General features: G+C 59.1%; 1 protein-coding gene across 2 annotated transcripts; it reads left to right on the top strand.

Moving 5' to 3' along the window:
• Positions 1–242: 242 nt before the first annotated feature.
• Positions 243–18,716, top strand: MDFI (MyoD family inhibitor). 2 transcript variants are annotated; one of them, XM_086861992.1, is made up of 4 exons: positions 243–424; positions 11,876–12,058; positions 16,530–16,784; positions 17,347–18,716. In XM_086861992.1, exons 1-4 carry the CDS (start codon positions 355–357, stop codon positions 17,601–17,603), a joined length of 765 nt encoding a protein of 254 aa, XP_086718118.1. In that variant the 5' UTR covers positions 243–354; the 3' UTR covers positions 17,604–18,716. The 2 variants fall into 2 exon arrangements, with proteins under 2 accessions (XP_086718118.1, XP_023798044.2); XM_023942276.2 differs by lacking the exons at positions 243–424; positions 11,876–12,058 and having other exon boundaries at positions 14,411–16,784.
• Positions 18,717–20,507: the final 1,791 nt, after the last annotated feature.

Raw genomic sequence — 20,507 nt, 5'->3', positions numbered from 1 at the left:
GGGTTTGGCCGCGTGTTTCAGTTCCCAACCTCTTTCATTTATTTTTATTTATTTTTATTTAATTAGATTTTTCTCTCTCTCTTTCTTTTTTTTAATTTTTTTTATTTTTTTTGTGTGTGTGCGCGCGCGCGCGTTTTGTTTTCTTCTTTTATTTTTGGAAAGAATTGGGAAAGAAAAAAAAAAAAAAAAACCCAAAAAGCCCCGAAGAAGCCCAGCCCAGAGGCAGCTCCGGCCGGCCCCCAGCGCCGGGGGACGCGGGGCGGGCGCGGGGCGGGCGCGGAGCCCCGCGGGGCCCCAGGTGAGACGGGCCCGGCTCCGAGCCCCGCTCCGAGCCCCGCTCCAGCCCCCGCACCCATGTCCCGGCCCGCCAGCCCCCGGCCGAGCCCCCCGGAGCAGCCCCGGGCCCGGCCGGTACCGCCGCCAGGTACGGGGGACACGCAGGGGACAAAGGGGGGCGCGGAGGGGACAAAGGGGGGCGCGGCTGGAGGGGGGTGAGCGTGGCCGGGTGTGTGCACGAGTAGGGGGCTCCTGTGTGCCCCCCACTTGGGGCCGCGGGGAAGGCTGTGGGATCCCGGGGAGGGTTTGGGGAAGGTTTTGGGATCCCGGGGAGGGTTTTGGGATCCCGGGGAAGTTTTTGGGATCCCAGGAAAGGTTTTGGGATCCCAGGGAGGGTTTTGGGATCCCAGGAATGGTTTGGGGATCCTGGAGAAGGTTTTGGGATCCCGGGGAGGATTTTGGGATCCCGGGGAAGGTTTGGGGATCCTGGAGAAGGTTTTGGGATCCCGGGGAGGGTTTTGGGATCCCAGGGAGGGTTTTGGGATCCCGGGGAAGTTTTTGGGATCCTGGGGAGGGTTTTGGGATCCCAGGAAAGGTTTGGGGATCCTGGAGAAGGTTTTGGGATCCCGGGGAGGATTTTGGGATCCCAGGGAAGGTTTTGGGATCCCGGGGAAGGTTTTGGGATCCCAGGGAAGGTTTTGGGATCCCGGGGAAGGTTTTGGGATCCCAGGGAGGGTTTTGGGATCCCAGGAATGGTTTTGGGATCCCGGGGAGGATTTTGGGATCCCGGGGAAGGTTTTGGGATCCCGGGGAGGGTTTGGGGAAGGTTTTGGGATCCCAGGAAAGGTTTTGGGATCCCGGAAAAGGCTGTGGAGCGCGGGTGGGGTGTGAAGAGGAGAGGGGGGTGTGTGCAGGGCCCCTGGATGAGGGCTGGGTGAATGAATGTGTGTGTGCAGGGCTGGGGCTGTGCGCGTCTCGGGGGACCGGCTCAGAGTTTGGGGGGTGGGGATGCAGCGCTGGGCACCGAGAGCGGGCAGGGGAAGGGTGAAGGCACGGCCGGGGGGGCAGAACGCATGGCCGAGTGTTTGTGTGAGTGTTTGTGTGGGGCTGTGAACATCTGGGGGGGTGTGTGCAGGATTGTGAACATCTGGGGGGATGTTTGTGAACATCTGGGGGGATGTTTGTGAACATCTGGGGGGGTGTTGGTGCCCCTGGCACTGTCTGTCTGTGATTGTGAATATCTGGGGGTGTGTGTGAAAGATCATGAACATCTGGGGGGATGTTTGTGAACATCTGGGGGGTGTTTGTATGTGATTGTGAATATCTGGGGGTGTGTGCAGGATTGTGAACATCTGGGGGGGTGTTTGTGAACATCTGGGGGGGTGTTTGTGTGTGATTGTGAACATCTGGGGGGATGTTTGTGAACATCTGGGGGGATGTTTGTGAACATCTGGGGGGGGGTGTTGGTGCCCCTGGCAGTGTTTGGGTGTGTTTGTGTGTGATTGTGAATATCTGGGGGTGTGTGCAGGATTGTGAACATCTGGGGGGAGTGTTGGTGCCCCTGGCAGTGTCTGTGTGTGATTGTGAACATCTGGGGGGTGTTTGTGAACATCTGGGGGGGTGTTGGTGCCCCTGGCACTGTCTGTGTGTGATTGTGAACATCTGGGGGGGTGTTTGTGTGTGATTGTGAACATCTGGGGGGATGTTTGTGTGTGATTGTGAACATCTGGGGGGATGTTTGTGAACATCTGGGGGGTGTTGGTGCCCCTGGCAGTGTTTGGGTGTGATTGTGAACATCTGGGGGGATGTTTGTGAACATCTGGGGGGTGTTGGTGCCCCTGGCAGTGTTTGGGTGTGATGATTGTGAGTACCTGGGGGTGTTGGTGCCCCGGCAGTGTTTGGGTGTGATGATTGTGAGTACCTGGGGGTGTTGGTGCCCCTGGCAGTGTTTGGGTGTGATGATTGTGAGTACCTGGGGGTGTTGGTGCCCCTGGCAGTGTTTGGATGTGATGATTGTGAGTACCTGGGGGGGTGTTGGTGCCCCTGGCAGTGTCTGGGTGTGATGATTGTGAGTACCTGGGGGTGTTGGTGCCCCGGCAGTGTTTTCCCGTGCCTGTGCCTGTGTCTGTGTCTGTGTGTGAGCTCAGCAGCTGCCGGGAGCCCGCCGGGATTTCACATCCCAAACCCTCTGCAGCAGTTCCTGTCCCGGGGCCAAGCGCAGGGAGCAGCCGGGGGGAGGCCGTGGGTTGAAGCCCCCCGAGGGATGGGGGTGAGGGGCTGCTCTGCAGCTCTGCCGGGTTACGGGGATCAGGCCGTGGAGAGGGGAATGGAGAAGTTTGGGGAATCCTCGCTTTTCCCACGGGGCAGAGCTGAGCCCCCCGGAGCCCCTCTGGGTCGGGGGCTCCCGGTGCTGTCCCCGCTGAGCTCCACGTGCAGAAACTGCATTAAATCCCACGGGGAGACTCAAATCCAGCAGAGCAGGAGGCTGGAGGGACACAGCACCCCAAAAGAGACCAAATCCACTCCTCACTTCCAAAATCTCCAAAAATCGGGCTGAGCGGAGCGGCGGGAGCCCGGGATCCGGCACAGCTGGAGCGGGCCCGTGTTGGCTTTGGCCCGGAGCTCGGGGCTTGGAGAATTCATCCTCTTGTTCTCTTCCCCCTGCTCTTCCAGCTGGATGCTCCGCTTTCCCGGCCGAGCTCTGCTCCAAGCTCAGCCCCTGCAGCCGTGTCCCGGGGCCCAGGCAGCTGCACGGGGCTGATTTCCCTGCATTTCCTTCCTTTTCCAGGTGGGAAATGCTGAGCTGGGAATGCAAAGAGCTTTTTGCGAGGAGCTCGTCCCCAGCCCGGCTCCTGTTCCAGCAGCTGGGGGGATTTTAAAAAGCGGCTTTAAAACCTGTTGAGTGCTTTGGGGAGAATGGGTTTGGAGCTTTGCTGCCTTCCCTGTGGCCACACGGGAGCTGGGGGTGGGTGGGGAGTGGTTCAGATCCCAGCTGGGACCTGCCTGAGGTGCCTGGGGACATCTGTGAGCCCCCAGTTGGGTGTTCCCATCTTGGAGAGACATCTGTGAGCCCCCAGTTCTGTTTTCCCATCTTGGAGGGACATCCAGGAGTGCCCAGTTCTGTTTTCCCATCTTGGAGAGACATCTGTGAGCCCCCAGTTCTGTTTTTCCATCTTGGAGAGACATCTGTGAGCCCCCAGTTCTGTTTTTCCATCTTGGAGAGACATCTGTGAGCCCCCAGTTCTGTTTTTCCATCTTGGAGAGACATCCAGGAGCCCCCAGTTCTGTTTTCCCATCTTGGAGGGACATCTGTGAGCCCCCAGTTCTGTTTTTCCATCTTGGAGGGACATCCAGGAGCCCCCAGTTCTGTTTTTCCATCTTGGAGGGACATCCAGGAGTGCCCAGTTCTGTTTTTCCATCTTGGAGAGACATCCAGGAGTTCCCAGTTCTGTTTTCCCATCTTGGAGGGACATCCAGGAGTGCCCAGTTTGGGGTGTCCCTGTTTTGGGGACCTGTTGTCCTTGTTCCCTGTTTGAGGGGCATCCATGAGTGCCCAGTCCTGCGTTCCCACCTTGAAGGGGTCTCATTTCCATCCCAAATCCCCCTTCTCTTCCTCAGCTCCTCCAGAGGGGACCCAGGGTGTGAACCTGAGCAGAGCTGGACTGAATTTGCCTCCTTCAGACTCCTCTGCAGCATGGGGAGGGCGAGGGGGTCTCCCTAATTCCCACCTGCCCAGGCTCCAGAGCCTCAATTCCACCCCTGCCCCTCCTCAGGGAGCAGCTCTGTGCTGTCCCACCCCAAATCCTCACTGTGCCACCCCAAATCTGTGCTCCCCACCCCAAATCCTCACTGTCCCACCCCAAATCCGTGCTGTCCCGCCCCAAATCCCTGCTCCCCATCCCAAATCCTCACTGTGCCACCCCAAATCCTCACTGTCCCATCCCAAATCCTCACTGTCCCACCCCAAATCCTCACTGTGCCATCCCAAATCCGCACTGTCCCACCCCAAATCCTCACTGTGCCATCCCAAATCCTCACTGTGCCATCCCAAATCCTCACTGTCCCACCCCAAATCCTCACTGTGCCATCCCAAATCCTCACTGTCCCACCCCAAATCCTCACTGTGCCATCCCAAATCCGCGCTGTCCCACCCCAAATCTGTATTGTCCCACCTCAAATCCTCACTGTGCCATCCCAAATCCGCGCTGTCCCACCCCAAATCCTCACTGTCCCACCCCAAATCTGTGCTCCCCATCCCAAATCCTCACTGTCCCACCCCAAATCTGTATTGTCCCATCCCAAATCCTCACTGTCCCATCCCAAATCTGTATTGTCCCATCCCAAATCCTCACTGTCCCACCCCAAATCTGTGCTCCCCGTCCCAAATCCTCACTGTCCCACCCCAAATCCTCACTGTCCCATCCCAAATCCTCACTGTCCCATCCCAAATCCTCGCTCCCACCTCTCCTCCCCTGTCTGTGTGATTTTGGGGGGGCAGAGGGGCCGGGCCCCGCCGTGTCTGTCTGTCCCTGGGACATTTGGGTGCAGAGCTCTGCTGCCTTGGGCCGGGGCCAGCGGCTCTGTCACGCAGCTCCAAGCCTGGGAATTCTCCCTCCATTCCCTTTCCCAAGTTTTACAGAGGGATTGGCTCGTTTGGATACACCCAGATTGAGGAATAACCGGGGAAACCGGAGGTGCTGGGGTGGTTTGGAGCAGCTCAGCGGGTGCTGGGCAGCTCAGGTGGGCTTTGCTGCTGTTTTCCAGCTTTTTTCCCGGAGTTTTGTTCCCTGGCATCTGCTGGGTGCCACCACAGCTCCTCCCCAGCCAGCAGGGACGGGGACACGGCAAACCAAGGCCCCAAAATAGCCACAGGTAGTTTGCAGAGAGAAGAGGCCTCTGTCTGCCCCAGTAATTATTTTTCAGAGGAATTAGCAGAAAACAGGAGGGAAAACCAGGAGTTTTTCGCTTGGGGGAACAAGGAAAGCAGGAGAGGCTCTTTCCTCCTCTTCCTCCTCCTCCATGTGAAGATGGTGAAGACAAATCCATCTCCAGAAGCAAAAAATTCCCTTGGCTTTTCATTCCCACCTCCCTCCCCCTTCCCAGCGGGACTTTTGCCACCTCCATGTCCCCAGCCCGTGGCTGTGTCCCGGCTCGGATTTTGGGACACGCATTTTTCCTTAATTCCTTCTGCCTGTTCCCGAGGATTTTGCCTCGAGGTGTAAGAGGAGGCGGAAAAAGCTTTCGCGTGCTCAGCCCCAAACACGAAACATCCAGACCCAAAATATCCCTGGTGCCCCAAGCAGGGAATTCTCAGCAGGAATTGGGGCCACATCGCTCAGGAACCCTTAACTGGGATTATCCTGCTCTGGACAGGGGTAAGAACCAAGAAAAACCCTAAAATAAATGGGTTTTTTCCTTGTCTCAGCACTGATTTCAATGCAGGATTGCAGAATTTCATGCAGGAGTGCAAAGAACCCCTCCCAAAAAAGCCCTGAAAAATACAAAACTTATTTTTTTTACCCCACAGAAAGGCTTTTTTGCAGCATTTCTGTTCTTATTCCCAAGCTCCTGAAAATGCTTCCCTCGTGTTTGTTCTCTGAACAACAGCAAAACTGACAAAGAAAAAGAAACACAAGAAAAAAACAAAACCAAAAAAAAAAAAGAAAAAAAAAAAAAAAGCAGATTTCTGGCTCTCTTCAAAGTTTCTGGGTTTGAGCAAAACAAATCCGGGCCTTGGGGCTGTGTCGCCCCTGCTCCAGCTCCTGATTGAATTTCCTTGGAAAGCGCCTGCCTGGGAGCTGCAGAAATCCAAGCCCTCCTCGGGGTATTTGCTGCAGTTCTGGTGATTTTTTTCCCCTGGAATTTTCCATTCCTGGAGTTTCCCCCTCCTGTGGGATGGGCACCAGCACCCCCAGGACGGCCCCAAAATCCCTTCCCGTGTCCCAGATTTTGGAATCTGCTTTGGGATCTGGGCATGGCAGAAGCTCCAACCTACAGAGGAGTTTTGGGCTCCATCTCCACGGGATATTTCTTTGGGAAAATCCCATTCTCGTGCCTCAGTTTCCCCACCAAGCCAGGCAGGTTTTTTTTCAGGAAAATCCCTGGAGCTCAGGGAAGGTGGGATGGGCCCTGCTTTCAGTCTCTGCTGGGATGAAAGGGGCTGGAGAAATGCAAATTATTATCCTGGTTAATAGCAGCTCCCGTTGATCCTCTCCTCAATTAACTTTTTTTTAAGGACTTAGGTCGGGAAGACACAAATTTTCCCTGGCAGGACCTGTGCTGGTTTAACCCCCAAGGTTACCCAATTACCACCCTGGCTTGGGCCTTAATTACTCCCTCCATAATTTCTCCCTGCTCTGTAATTCCCAGAATCTCCTTGGATCTGATAGGCCTCGCCTTCACTGCTTTCCAGGCTTCAGGGATAATTGCTTTTCCTTAAGGACACCCAGGATTTCCTCCCGTGTCCTTCCTCCATGCCAGGCTCTCCTGATTTTCCCAGATTTTCCATTTTTTGGCGAGTTATCCTGCCCCAGGTGCGTCTCCAGCTCAAATTCAGCCCCAGTCTGGGTTTTTCCCCCGTTTTCCCATCGTTTTCCCCCATTCCCTGTCCCCACAGGCGTTTGGGATGTTTTATGTTGGTTTTGGGATGAGGCAGATCCCAGGTCTGGTGCTGGGAGATGAGGAGAGGAACCTGGTCCTTCCCAGGTTTGTATCCTGGGAAGTTTTGTTGTCCCTGTTTTCCAGTCCAGGCTTAAAAATCCCTTCTTCCCTTGCAGCTCCACACTGGAACGGTGCTTTAATACCCATAAAATGTAAATATATTTACATTAAATCCATTCTTTCTGCATAAGGAATAATTCCTCCCAAATTCCCTCAATGTCAGAGGTGCTTCTTGCAGGGAATTTGTATTTTATCTTCCTTGAAACCCCTCATAGGAGCAATTCTTCCATGAATTTGGTTTGGCAGGAGCCAGTTGGAGCCACGAGGGCCTTGGAGGGATGGGATTTGTAGGGACAAATAAACCTGGAGTGGGGGTTTTGTCACCGAGGTCAAACTCCCAGCAGGGATGGACGGGATGGACGCTGGTCCTGGCCTGTCTGGCCCCAAAATTCCTCCCTCCCTTCCCACCCAAATTCTATAAATAACAAATAACAACAACTCCCAGCCTGCTGAGCTATTCGGGGTTTTTGTGGGTTTTTTTTGCTTTGTTTTGCTTTTTGTGCATTTAGGAAGTCACTTCTCATAGAAAACACTTTTTATTTTATTTATTTTATTTTTTTTACTGGATTTCTCGTTGTCCCAGAACTGTTTATCCAAAGCTTTGCCCAGGTGAGCAGAGAGGCCAAAGCTTTTCCAGGTGGGAAGCAAAGCTGGATCTGTGCTTTGAGAATCTCTCCTTCCCTTCCCACCCTCCTTTTCCTTTCCCTGCCTATCCCAGAGTTGGAGGCAGCCCTGGTGCACGAATTTCAGACTGAATGTAAATAAGGTGTTGGGATTTTTCCAATGGTGAGCAAACTTTCAAACCAGGATTTTGCTTCCCTCTGCTCCCCCCTGGCTCAAGGGATGGGAAGGATTTCCTCCAGTACCATCTCTTCTGCACTGGAAACCTGGAATATCCCTGGAATATCCCTGGAATATCCCTGGAATATCCCTGGGATATCCCTGGAATATCCCTGGGGCTGGGATATCCCTGGGATATCCCTGGAATAGGCCAGGCAGGCACTTGGTTGTGCCAGGAGAAGCAGGAGAGATCTCAGGCTGGTTTTATCTGCATGAAAAGGAGAGCAGAGCGCTCCCGAGGCGAACAGAGCCGAGCTGCCTCCATCCAGCATTCCCTGCTCCCCGTCCAGCCATTCCCAAGGGATTAAAGGCTGGGAGAAGGGGCTCTCCTGGGTGTCCCCAGGCTGGCAGGAGCTGCACCCCTTGGTTTTGGGTGCTCCCCAGGAGCTCAGATGTGGATCCAGATGTGCTGAGACCCCTTTTGGTCGGCACCCAACATCTGCCTGTCCAAGTTTCCACATTCCCCAATCCAGCCTCTCTTTAGCTCCTTGCTGGAGAAGTTTTCCTCCCTTTCTGTCCATCCCTGGGACTGTGGACGTGCCCATCCCTCTCCTGCCACCAGATTCCTCCCCTCAGAGCCAAAGGGACTCGGGAGCAAGAGGGACAGGGAAATGAGACCCCAGGATCCGTGAGGATCATCAGCCAGAGCCCAGGAATGCTGAGCAGGAGCCACAGGACACTCTGGGTGGGTTTGACCCCAAACCACAGCTCCAGCTTTGCGTCTTCCCACATCCTCTGGAGTTCTGGGCACCACGGCCAGCTGGGAGAAGGGAATCTGCAGGTCTGGGGGAGCTGTGGCTCGTGTTTGTGCTGCTGGAGAAGCTCTGCCTCATCCCAGCTCCCTCCAGGATGCTGCTCCTGCCTTTTGCTTGTCCAGCTCTTTGGGAATGCTGAGCTCAGCTCATCAGGAACTCTGTGTGCTTCCCACCCGCAGCACAAAGAGCTTTTCTCCTGATCAGAGCCCCTGAAGCTCCCACATTCCCCAGGGCCTCCCTGCATTCCCAGAGGGATGTTGGTACTTTGCACTTTGCAGGAGTTTTACGGGATCCTCAGTTACAGCCACGAAACCTTCCAGCTTCTCTGCATCCCTCCTCTCTCCTCTCCTATTTTCCCACCCCCCTGATGGACTTTGGAGCTCACTGACATCTCAGGACTTCCATGACGGATGGATTTGGACCTTGGGACTGGGGAGAATAATCAGAAAACCAGCTCCATGTGCATGTCCTGGGCTTGGCAAAAGAAAGTAGCTCCACATCTATCAATTCCCTGATCTCTGGTACCTTAGGGCAGTGCTGTGATTGACTGAAGCTGAAATTATTGGTTCTGAATGCCTCGTTACCTCTGTTCCCAAAAACCAGAGCTCTGAGCCTCCCCCACATCTCCCTTGTGCTCGGGGAGCAGAGGCTTGGACTCACCCCAGGCTCTGAGCAGGATTTGGCCCGGCCAGGAAGAGTCTGGGGCTGCAGGAGTTTGGGAAAAAAGTGAGACAAGTCCCATCCCAAAGGCCAGCTCACCTTAGGGCTTTTCCTGGGCTCGTGGTTGGTTTTAAACCTGTTGGGTTCAGGCCAAGCCTGGTCCCGTTCTGGGCCAGCAGGGGAGGGAAGGAGCCGGTCCCTGCTCTGCTGGGAGAAGGGGAGAAGGGATCCAGGGCCCTCAGCTTGGCAGGGCACCCCTGGAGCAGGGACTGGGGCAATTTAAAGGAGAGGGAGCTGGGAGCTGTGGGATGAGCCTGTGCCAGTGATGGAAGGGTCTGTTCACCTCTCCCTGTGCCAGCAGAGCCACTGCCTCTTCCTGGGGGCATTTTGGGAGCATTTCCCAGGACATCCCTCTGCATTCCCAGGGCATTCCCTGAGCATTCCCTGTGGATCTTGAGGGGCAGGGAGCTTTGGGCAGGAGCCTGTGGGGTCTGTGCTGAGCCCACTCGTGTCCAGTTTCAGGGGTCAGGCTGTGACCCCAGGGCAGGCAGAGCCTTTCCCACCCCATTCCCAGGGGGGGCTGGGGGTCAGCACCATCCCCACGTTCCCCGTGGCCCTACAGCAGCTGGGATGTGAGGCTGGGAAGGATCAACTCACCCAAACTTCACTCCTGCCTATTTCTGTCCCTCTCCTGGCCAGCTTGTTCCCGGGGGAGTTAATTTAATTGCCACCTTCCTCCCTGCGTGGCTGTGGTTGTGTGTGAGCCCTTGTGCAGGGTAATTACAAGTGTGGACACGGCAGGGACGAGCCTGGGCTCCATCCCAGCCAGAGCAGCACCCTGGATATCCCTGTGGATCCATCCCACAGAGCTCCAGACTGGTCTCATCCCCAGGAAAGGGCACAGAGGGGGCAAGGGATGCTCTGGAGGCAGCACAGAGGGGCAGGGACAGGGATCTGCTGGAGCTCTCCCTGTGCCAGCCCTTCTCCTGCTGCTGCACCCGATTTTCCAGCTCTCTTTCCCAATCTCTGACCTGCAGGGAAGGGGAGCTGGTGATGATGTGGCTGTTGTGAGCAGCCCTGGGGGGTTTTAAGGCCTGAACACGCTCTGGGCATCTCACAGCAGAAACCAGAGCTCCTGTTCCTTCCCAGGGACTCTGTGGGAGCTTCACCCTCTGTGCCCTGCCCTGGACACCTCTGGCTCCACTCAGAGCTCCTCATCCCTCAGGATTTCACGTTTGGCTTTGGATCAGGGCTGGCTTGGGCCAGTCCAGGTTGGGACATGACAGAGGCTGTGGATGCAGCAATGTGTGGATGTTATTCACCTCTACACCCACGGGGAGATGACAGCCTGCTCTCCTCCCCTCTCCGTTTTGCTCCAGGCTTTCCAGAGCCATGGGAATGGCTCTCCTCCCATCTGGGGCTCACACACTCACGCTCCATTGGGATTTGGAGCCGATGCTGCTGTGCAAAATTCAGCTGGAGCTGCTGGATTTCCCCTGGTTGAGCCCCAGAATCGCCTCACCCGTGAGAGCTGTGAGCAGGGCTCCGTGCTGGGGTGAAGTTTTCTTCCCTCAAAATCTCAGGAGCTCCAGCACCCCAGGCTGGATCTGCCCCCCGGGGAGGGCAGAGGGGAAACTGAGGCACGTGGATGACTTTGGAAGGTCTTGTGGAGCTGGGAGACCCCTGGAGAGCCACTCCAGACCGGCTGCAGCCCCTCTGCTGCATTTCCAGGCTCCTGCTGATGCCGGGGTGCAGCTGGAACCCCCCAACTTCCCTCCTTAGGCTCCTTTTAGTTATCCGTAATTGCCCTCCTTCCTGCTGGGCTCTGGTGTGCGGGAGCCTGCTTTTATCGAGGATAATGAAGTGTCCCGGGTCTCTTTCCCCCTTCCCCTCCCCTCCCTGGCTGCTTGCAGGACTCCTGTTACAGCCAGGGCAATTATGGCTCTGCTCTCCCTCCCTCTGCCCAGCCTATAATTTAGTTTTATATAAAGTGCGCTCCAGCCCCTGTTGTGCAAGACGTTGCTATTCCGGGGGCTGGGCAGAGGGCTGGGGCGGAGGGGAGGGGGCTGGGGCAGAGCGGAATCGCACGGAGCCCCCCCCTGAGCACCCCAAATTCCCCGTGGGATGGAGCCGCCAGCCCCCAGCAGCGCTGGAGGTGGTCCTGCCTTCTCCGGGCTTTCTGCAGGGGGGTGCTCGGTACCGGGATTTCTCCCGTGAGGAATAACTCGGCTCCTTTCAGGCTTTTCCCGTCCCATCGAGGGGTCCTGCGGGGGTTCCTGCTGCTCCAGAGCGCAGGAGGATGAGGGAAGGTGGCAGCCAGCTCCCGCAGGGAAGACAGTGGCCCTTTCATGGGAAGGGGGATGAAAAATCCAGCTTGAGCTGCTGAGTGTAACCAGATCCCGTGGCTTTTTGGAGAAGGAATGTGAGGGTTTGGGAGGCTTTTCGGGATGGCGCTGCAGCGGGGTGAGCAGCTGCCGGGTGATGCAGCCCCAGCCGTGCCGCAGCTCTTGCCCCGCTCTGTGTGCGATGGGAATCAGAGCCCCACACCCTGCCCGGGGCCGGGGCAGTGCCCGGGAGCTTGGCTCACCCCGGGGGGCTCAGCTCTAACCCCGCTTCTCTCGCAGAGGTGGCTGAGCCCTCGCTCCCTGTCCCGAGGCCGATCCCAGCGCTGTCCCCGGCGGAGCCCCGGCCGCCCGCCCGCCCCGCCGTGCCGAAGAGGGACAAACCCCTGGGAGGTGACAAATCCCCGGCGGTGCTGACGAAAGGCCCCCGGGCCGAGCTGTGCGGCGCTCCCGAAGCTGTGACATGTGAGTGTTTCCCTCGGTGCCGGCTCGGACACGGCCGGGACCCTCGCCCTGCGCTGCCGGGCCCTAACCCTAACCCTAACCCCAACCCTAACCCTAACCCAGGCCCTAACCCTAACCCCAACCCTAACCCTAACCCTAACCCAAACCCCAACCCTAACCCAGGCCCTAACCCAAACCCAAACCCAAACCCAAACCCAGACCCAGACCCAGACCCAGACCCTGACCCTAACCCAAAACCAGACCCAGACCCAGACCCTGACCCTAATCCAAACCCTAACCCTAACCCAGACCCAGACCCTGACCCTAACCCTAATCCAAACCCAAACCCTAACCCAGACCCAGACCCAGACCCTGACCCTAATCCAAACCCTAACCCTAGCCCAAACCCCAACCCCAACCCCAACCCCAACCCAAACCCAAACCCTAACCCAAACCCAAACCTAAACCCAAACCCAACCCCAACCCAAACCCAAACCCTAACCCAAACCCAACCCCAACCCAAACCCAACCCCAACCCAAACCCAAACCCAAACCCAAACCCAAACCCAAACCCAACCCAAACCCAAACCCAACCCAAACCCAGACCCAGACCCAGACCCAGACCCAGACCCTGACCCTAACCCTAACCCTAACCCAAACCCAAACCCAAACCCAAACCCAGACCCAGACCCAGACCCAGACCCCAACCCCAACCCTAACCCAAACCCTCAGCAGCGGCGGGACTCATCAAAAAGCCGGGCAGAGGTGGGAACCCGGCCCCTCCTCGCTTTGTTCCTCCCCACATCAGGGCTCGAACACAGCTTGAGTCACCCGCAGAGGCGAAAGTGAAGGGCGGCACCCGAGGTGGCTCCCGGTGCCCTGGGAGGAGGAGCGGGGGCAGCTGGAACTGCCTTGGGAAGGGTTGGGGTCCCCTGGGAAAGGGATGAGGCTGCTGGGGAAAGGGGCTGGATGGAGCATCCCCAGAACCCCGGGAAGCGGGAGAGAGCACACCCACAAAGAAGGTTTTTGTGGGCACAGCCGTGAGGTATTTCCGTGGGCACAGCTCCGGGATGTCTCCATGGCACAGGATGTCCCGGTGTCACAGCCGCGGGATGTCCCCATGGCACAGCCGCGGGATGTCCCCATGGCACAGTCCCGGGATGTCCCCATGGCACAGTCCCGGGATGTCCCCATGGCACAGTCCCGGGATGTCCCGGTGTCACAGTCCCGGGATGTCCCCATGGCACAGTCCCGGGATGTCCCGGTGTCACAGTCCCGGGATGTCCCCATGGCACAGTCCCGGGATGTCCCGGTGTCACAGTCCCGGGATGTCCCGGTGTCACAGTCCCGGGATGTCCCCATGGCACAGTCCCGGGATGTCCTGGTGTCACAGCCCCGGAATGTCCCCATGGCACAGTCCCGGGATGTCCTGGTGTCACAGCCCCGGAATGTCCCCATGGCACAGCCCCGGGATGTCCCGGTGTCACAGCCCCGGGATGTCCAGGTGTCACAGTCCCGGGATGTCCCCATGGCACAGTCCCGGGATGTCCCCATGGCACAGCCCCGGGATGTCCCGGTGTCACAGCCCCGGGATGTCCTGGTGTCACAGCCCCGGGATGTCCCGGTGTCACAGCCCCGGGATGTCCCGGTGTCACAGCCCCGGGATGTCCCGGTGTCACAGCCCCGGGATGTCCCGGTGTCACAGCCCCGGGATGTCCCGGTGTCACAGCCCCGGGATGTCCCGGTGTCACAGCCCCGGGACAGGGCTGCAGCCGCCGCTCGCTGGAGCTGGGACACTTCTCCCCTTGCCGAGTGCAGGCCAGGGCTGAGGCCGAGCCGGGCTGTCCCCGCTGAGCTGCTCCTGCTGCAGGCGGTGGCGGGCTCCCCAGATGTGCTGCCGGTGTCCCCGCCGTGAGAAGGCCGGGCTGGGGCTGCGCCCGGGGTGCCCTCGCTCCGTCCCCCGCTGCAGGGCAGGGAGAGCGGAGCCGGCAGATGTGGGAGGCTCTCCTGGAGCCGTCCATCCCTGCCTGGCCGCCAGCCCGGATCCCAGGGCTTCTCTCCCGGGCTGCCATTCCCTCTCTGCTGGATGCGGGAGCGCAGCTTCCCCTTCCGAGGGGCTGGAAGCTTCCCAGCGGGATGAGGGCGGCTGGGAACGGGGCTGTCCCTGCGGAGAGCGGGCAGGGGAGGGGAGAGAGCGGCGAAATGCGGGCGCTGCGGCGGGGAGAGCGCACGATTCCTGCGGCGGAGCCCTCGCACAGCATCTGGGAGCTGGGCCGGCTGCCCACAGACATTCTGCACGCCTGAGTCACACCGCAGCCGCTGCACGGACCCTCCCCAGCCCAGCCCAGCCCCCCGGCCGCCCCCCACCCGCCCCGGGGCTGGCGGGGATTTGGGGGATTTGGGCACTCTCCTCTTCCTCGCCGGGAAATGAGCAGTGTCACCTCTGGTGTCCCCCGCTCCTCACTGCACTGCTCTTGGGGGTTCGCCATTGGTTTTTTTGGGGTTATTCCCCTTTTGGAAGGACATGGGGACCACATTTAGGCTCTCCCATGGGATGGTGGCATTGCCGTGCCAGTCTGGCTCAGGAGGGACCGGGCAGAAGGGGCTGTGGGGTGCAGGGTCACGTCCTTGCCCACCAATGCCAGGACTGGCCCTCTCCACTCAGCACTGCTGCTCGAATCCAGTTTTCCAGCATTTTGGAACACTGGGATTGTAGCTCTGGGAGTCTGTGTTGAGTCTCAGGCAGGACCAGCAGACCTGGGTGGCCACAACGTCCCAAGCCCTGGCAGTGGCGCAGGGAGGGTCCCAGCAGGGGGACCCCGGTGATGCTGCCCTGGGACAGGCTGGGGGGATCCAAAGTGAACATCCAGGAGATTTTGGGGTATTGAAGAGCTGGAGACAAGCAGTTTTCCCCAAAATCCTGGTTTTCCAGGGCTGGTCTCCCCACTCCTGCCCAGACTCCCACATTACTGGGGAGCTGGAGGTGCCTCTTTGAGAAGAGCTGTGGCCCCATGTTTTAAAGGCTGTCCTAAAAAAATGGAATCTATTTTCCCTAACTTTGAGGGGGGGTGGGATTCCTGGCTGCCTTTGGCTCCCCCTCGCCGGAGCCAGAGCGTGATTTTGATTTACAAACAGTTTAATCTGAGGAATGCAGCGAAATGGGGAGCGCCAAGTGCATCCTGCTGCAATCCCAGAGAATCCAGCTGCCGTCTGAGGCTGCTGAGCTGCTGCTGGCTCCCTCTGAACTCAGCCCCTGCCCGGCTCCCTGCGGGTTCAGCCCCTTCCCGTCACAGCCCTGGGCACCGTGGTCATCCTCGGAGCCATCTCTGTGCACACACGAGGCAGGAGAGGGCACTGCACAAGGGTACACAGGAATTGAACACTCCATGTGGTTTTTAGGGAGAGGAGACAATTCCTGTTTTATCCAAGACCTGTTTTCTGTCTCCCCAGTCTCCCATCGTCCAGCCCACTCTTCCCGCTCGGCTCTGGTTATTTTAAGTTCCCTTCCCAGCGGGTTTCAAGGACCAAGCTCCCGGTTTAACCTCCCTGAGCAGCCCGAGCCCAGCTCAGCCTGGTAAAACCAAGCACTGGGACCATCCACTCGTGTCTTCCACCTATTTTATTTTCACCTTCCATCTGTTTTATTTTGGTGGATGCAGGACAGGGACCACCTGTGCCCACTCCACCCCTGTGCCCTCCCATGCCCTGCACAGAAAGCAGCTCCTGTTCCTTGGTGCCAAGAGGTGCCTTTGCCCTCGAGCCTCTCTCCTGAATCATCCTTTGTTTACTGCCATGGGAGAGGAAAAGCAAAGTTTGGCCAAAGATTTGATTTTATTTGTGGCATTCCCGAGGAGGATGATGGGTGCTGGAACCCTGTTCCTTGTGCTGGTTCCCAGCCCTCTCCCAGAGCACCACGGACACCGGGCAAGGGCTGAGCCACCCCTCTGGCTCTGGCAGCGTCCTGGCAGGACATGGGGCTGCAGAGGGAGAGGCTGGAGGGACAGACACAGCACTGAGTTATTTTCCTCCTCCTGCAGAGAAGTTCAGCCAGAGGTTGGGGAGACCTCAAGGAAGTGGTCGGTTCCTGCAGGGCTGAGGAGAGGAGCAGGCTGGCTCTGCAGTGCTGCCTCAGCTCTGGCTTTACAGAGGGCAGTGGGGACATCCAGGAGCTCTGTCCAGCAGTCTTGGTGGCTTCATCCCTCCTGCCTGTGCAGGGAGATCTCTTCCTTCAGGTCCTCTGATGAGTTTCAGCACATCCTTCATAACAAATCTCCATTTCATGTCTTCCTCTCTCTGGAGCCTTTGCCTCCTTCCCTCCAGCCACCTTTTCCACATCTCCTGTTCCATCTCCATCCTCTCAATCCATCAGCATCACCTCCTGGCCACCCCGTGTCCAGCTGGGGACCGAATTCCCGTTTTTCTCCAGGGTCTGGGCACGCCTTTCTCCCGGTGGAGAGGGCAAGGGGGGGTAACACGCTGCTCTCTCCTCCAGGCCAGCCCCAGGTGCGGCCACCCCCGCAGCCCCTGGGGCCCTGCACCCTCCTGCTGCCCAACGGCGCCGGACGGGGGCCAGACCCGGCCAGTGCCAACGGGGAGACGGGGAACGGGACCTGCCGGGCCGTGCCCAGCACGCAGAAACCTCACCGAAAGCTGCAGTCACACCACTCCATCAACAGCCAGAGCAGCAAGAAGAGCAAGGGCAGCTCCAAGTCACCCTCTTCCCACATCCCCATTGAGGCACAGGAAGGTACTGCCTGTCCCCTGGGGGTCTCTTTCCAGCCGTTCTCCTCGGGCCCCTCATCCCTTGGGATCCCTTGGGTGCCATTCCCTGGGTCCTCAGGCCCCTCATCCCTTGGGATCCCTTGGGTGCCATTCCCTGGGTCCTCAGGCCCTTCATCCCTTGGGATCCCTTGGGTGCCATTCCCTGGGTCCTCAGGCCCTTCATCCCTTGGGATCCCTTGGGTGCCATTCCCTGGGTCCTCAGGCCCCTCATCCCTTGGGATCCCTTGGGTGCCATTCCCTGGGTCCTCAGGCCCCTCATCCCTTGGGATCCCTTGGGTGGCATCCCCAGAGCCCAGTGGGACCCCCAGACCCTCCTGGCATCCTCTGGCTGAGCAGGGCCATCTCCCGTCCTCCAAAATTGGTCTCTCTTGAGGGCTGAGTGTTAAGGGAGATCTCCGGGGCAGTGGCTGCCTCCTGATCCCTTTTCCCCTCCCTTCTGTGGATTCCCGAGGGAGGATTTCCACCTTGTGCTGCTCCCCCAGCATCCCCCGTGCCGGGCGCTGTCTCACCCGCGCGTTCCTCCCCAGACTGCTGCGTCCACTGCATCCTCTCCTGCCTCTTCTGCGAGTTCCTGACCCTCTGCAACATCGTGCTGGACTGTGCCACCTGCGGCTCCTGCACCTCCGAGGACTCCTGCATCTGCTGCTGCTGCTGCAACTCGGGCGAGTGCGCGGACTGCGACCTGCCCTGCGACATGGACTGCGGCATCATCGACGCGTGCTGCGAGTCTGCCGACTGCCTGGAGATCTGCATGGAGTGCTGCGGGCTCTGCTTCTCCTCCTGAGGGGCTCCCCTGGGCCGGGGGACCCGCGCTGGGACCCCCCAGGCTCCGGCCGGTCCCTCGGGAAAGCTCGCGGAGGAGGAGAGCGAATCCCCCGCTGGAATCCTCGTCCTTGGAGCCGGATCCTGCCCGGGGAAGGTGACCACAGGCACGGCGGGGGCTCTGGCAGTGCCCTGTCCTGCTCTACCTCTGCCTGCACCGGGGCACCGCGGGAGCCTCCTGCCACCTGAGCCGAGAGCAGGAGAACCCGTCCTGCAGAGCCACCCTGAATCCCAGCCTTGGGGACAGCCCTGTCCTGCAGAGCCACCCTGAATCCCAGCCTTGGGGACAGCCCTGTCCTGCAGAGCCACCCTGAATCCCAGCCTTGGGGACAGCCCTGTCCTGCAGAGCCACCCCAGGGTTTTGGGGACAGCCCTGTCCTGCAGAGCCACCCCAGGGTTTTGGGGACAGCCCTGTCCTGCAGAGCCACCCTGGGGCCTTGGGGACAGCCCTGTCCTGCAGAGCCACCCTGGGGCCTTGGGGACAGCCCTGTCCTGCAGAGCCACCCTGGGGTTTTGGGGACAGCCCTGTCCTGCAGAGCCACCCTGGGGCCTTGGGGACAGCCCTGTCCTGCAGAGCCACCCTGGGGTTTTGGGGACAGCCCCATCCCGCTGCCACCGCCCAGGACTGCGCTGCGGGCAGCACTGCAGGGGGTGGCACAGAGCATCCCCCTGCAGGGACATCACCAAGGACACCTCCAAGGCTGGGTGACCCCCGGGCACCGGGAGATGCTGGAGCCTCCAGCCCAGCTGGGGGACGCGTCCTGCCAGGGTCCCCCTGCCCTCGGTAGCCAAGTGCAATACCCGCAGCCTGTCCCCTTCCCGGGAGGAAGCTTTACCTGCACCCGGAGCCGTCACCGAGCTGCCACCGAGCTGTCACCGAGCTCCGCGTGTCCCAGGCTCAGTTGGTGCCAAATGACCCCCAGCAGCTGCTGGCCCCGTGCCACCATCCCGAGGACAGAGGTGGTGGCTGGGTTGGGGTGGCAGACACGCCGCTGACGGGCTGGGGAGACGGGAAGCGTCACGGTATTTTATATTATTTTTGTTCCTTTTTACTGTAAATAAAGGTCTTTCTTCATTTCTGACTGGCGGCTGGCCCGGGACGCGCTGTGCGGGGCACTCCCTGGAGACTGAGGCTCCGTGTCCCCTGTCCCTGCTCCCAGCTGGCTTTGGGGACATGGGGACAGGTCAGTGAAAGCCCCAGGGTGCTCCTGTTTGCTCCTTGTGCTGGGAAGGGAAAGGCAAGAGCTCTCTGTGTCCTTGGCTCCAGGGAACAGGTGAGGTCCTGGAGTGCCCCGGCTCCCCTGGGACAGCCCCTGGCTGTGCTGTCCCACCCCCCCTGCGATGTCCCCTGCTCCGGGCTGCTCCACCAGCCCCAGGAGCAAATTCCCAAAGGAGAAAATAAATTATACCAATTCCTAGCGAAATGGCTGGGGCTGCTCAGGTTGCAGCCCTTGGAATTTGGGTGGCTTTGGCCACTCCTGCTGCCCCCAGCCCTGGGTGAGACCCCCACCCGTGCCAGGGTCAGGGACCCCACAGCGGGCTCTGGACAGGCTGGGCTGGCCCGGCTCAGCTGCTGCCTGGGCTGGAGCTGAACGAGGAGGGAAAAACACTTAAAAACCGAGGCCAAATGGGTCAGTTGGTCACGGCGACAAGAGCTGCTTCGGGATCTGGGCTCGCTGCCCTCGGGCGCTGCCGCTCAGCCGGGAATCCTATTTATAGCGGTGAGCAAGAGCCCGGCACTGTGCAAGTGCACAGAGGGGACGAGGATGCTGCGGGCAGCCTTCCTCCACCCCACACAGCGCAGGGACGGCTGGGGGTGCTGCCTTTGGGATTTACCCCTCGGTAAAGCGGTGAGCACCGGGGGTGGCACACACATCCCGGCGCAGACGGCCCCGGGGCCCCGTGCGGCACTCGCAGGGTCGGTCCGAGCTTTTCCACAGGCTCCGGCCGAAGCTCTGCTCCAAACCCTTCGCATCCTTGGCACGGGGGCCCGGAGGCGCTGGCCCTCCCTGGCCTGGCCTCGCTTCTGCTGCTATTAGGGAGCTTGGGGCTGGCAGGGCTGCTCCCACCAGCCGCAGTCGCTTAATGGGGAACAGATTCCCCCGGTGCAGGAGGGCCCTGAGGGCTGGCCGGGCCCTGTGTGGTTGAGTTTGGGGTGGGCTGGGGGTCACACACACCCCAAACCCCCTCCTGCTGCTCCTCCTCAGTCCTCCAGCCCTTTGAATGCTGCTCCCGAGGGAGCAGGTCCCCATCCAGAGCAGGAGGTGGGGAGCAGGGATGGGATCCTGGCGTGTTTTCCTCGATGGATGTGATGTTCAGGCCTGTGAATGGACTTTAGTGACAGCTGCCTTTGAGAAAATGCGAATAAAAGAGCAATAATCAGCGCAGGGCTAGCCAGATCTGTACCCTCTGCAAAGCCTCCCTCGGAGAGCTGTTCCCACCTTGGGCAGCGGCTCCTCGGGGCTCGAAGCTGAAGGGAGCAGATTTATTTCAGTCCTGACCCCAAACCTGAGGCACGTTCCCTGCCCTGAGCAGTGCTGGCTGCTCTCCTCACGCCCCAGGAGCTGCTGGAAATCCCAGGGCTGGTTCTGGGATTGATGGATCAGAGCAGGGAATGACAAACCAGAGCAGACTCAAGTCCCTGCAAGGGTTTGAGAAGCCGAATTAAACCCTTTTTCTGGATTCAAGTTGGCACTGGCCATGCCGGTTACAAAACACTGGGCAAGGCAAGAGTTAAACCCCCCTGCCTGGGAATTAATTAACAACAGATGTGCTTGGTTTTAACTAATTACTCTCCTGCCAGCACTTGGTTTTTATGGTTTTCTCGGAGTTGGAGCACCATGCCCATGCCAGTGCTGACCCTGTT

The sequence above is a fragment of the Cyanistes caeruleus genome, chromosome 24 (assembly GCF_971803275.1).
Source record: "Cyanistes caeruleus chromosome 24, bCyaCae1.hap1.1, whole genome shotgun sequence".
NCBI lineage: Eukaryota > Metazoa > Chordata > Aves > Passeriformes > Paridae > Cyanistes > Cyanistes caeruleus.
This window is presented reverse-complemented; position numbering and strand designations above follow the sequence as displayed.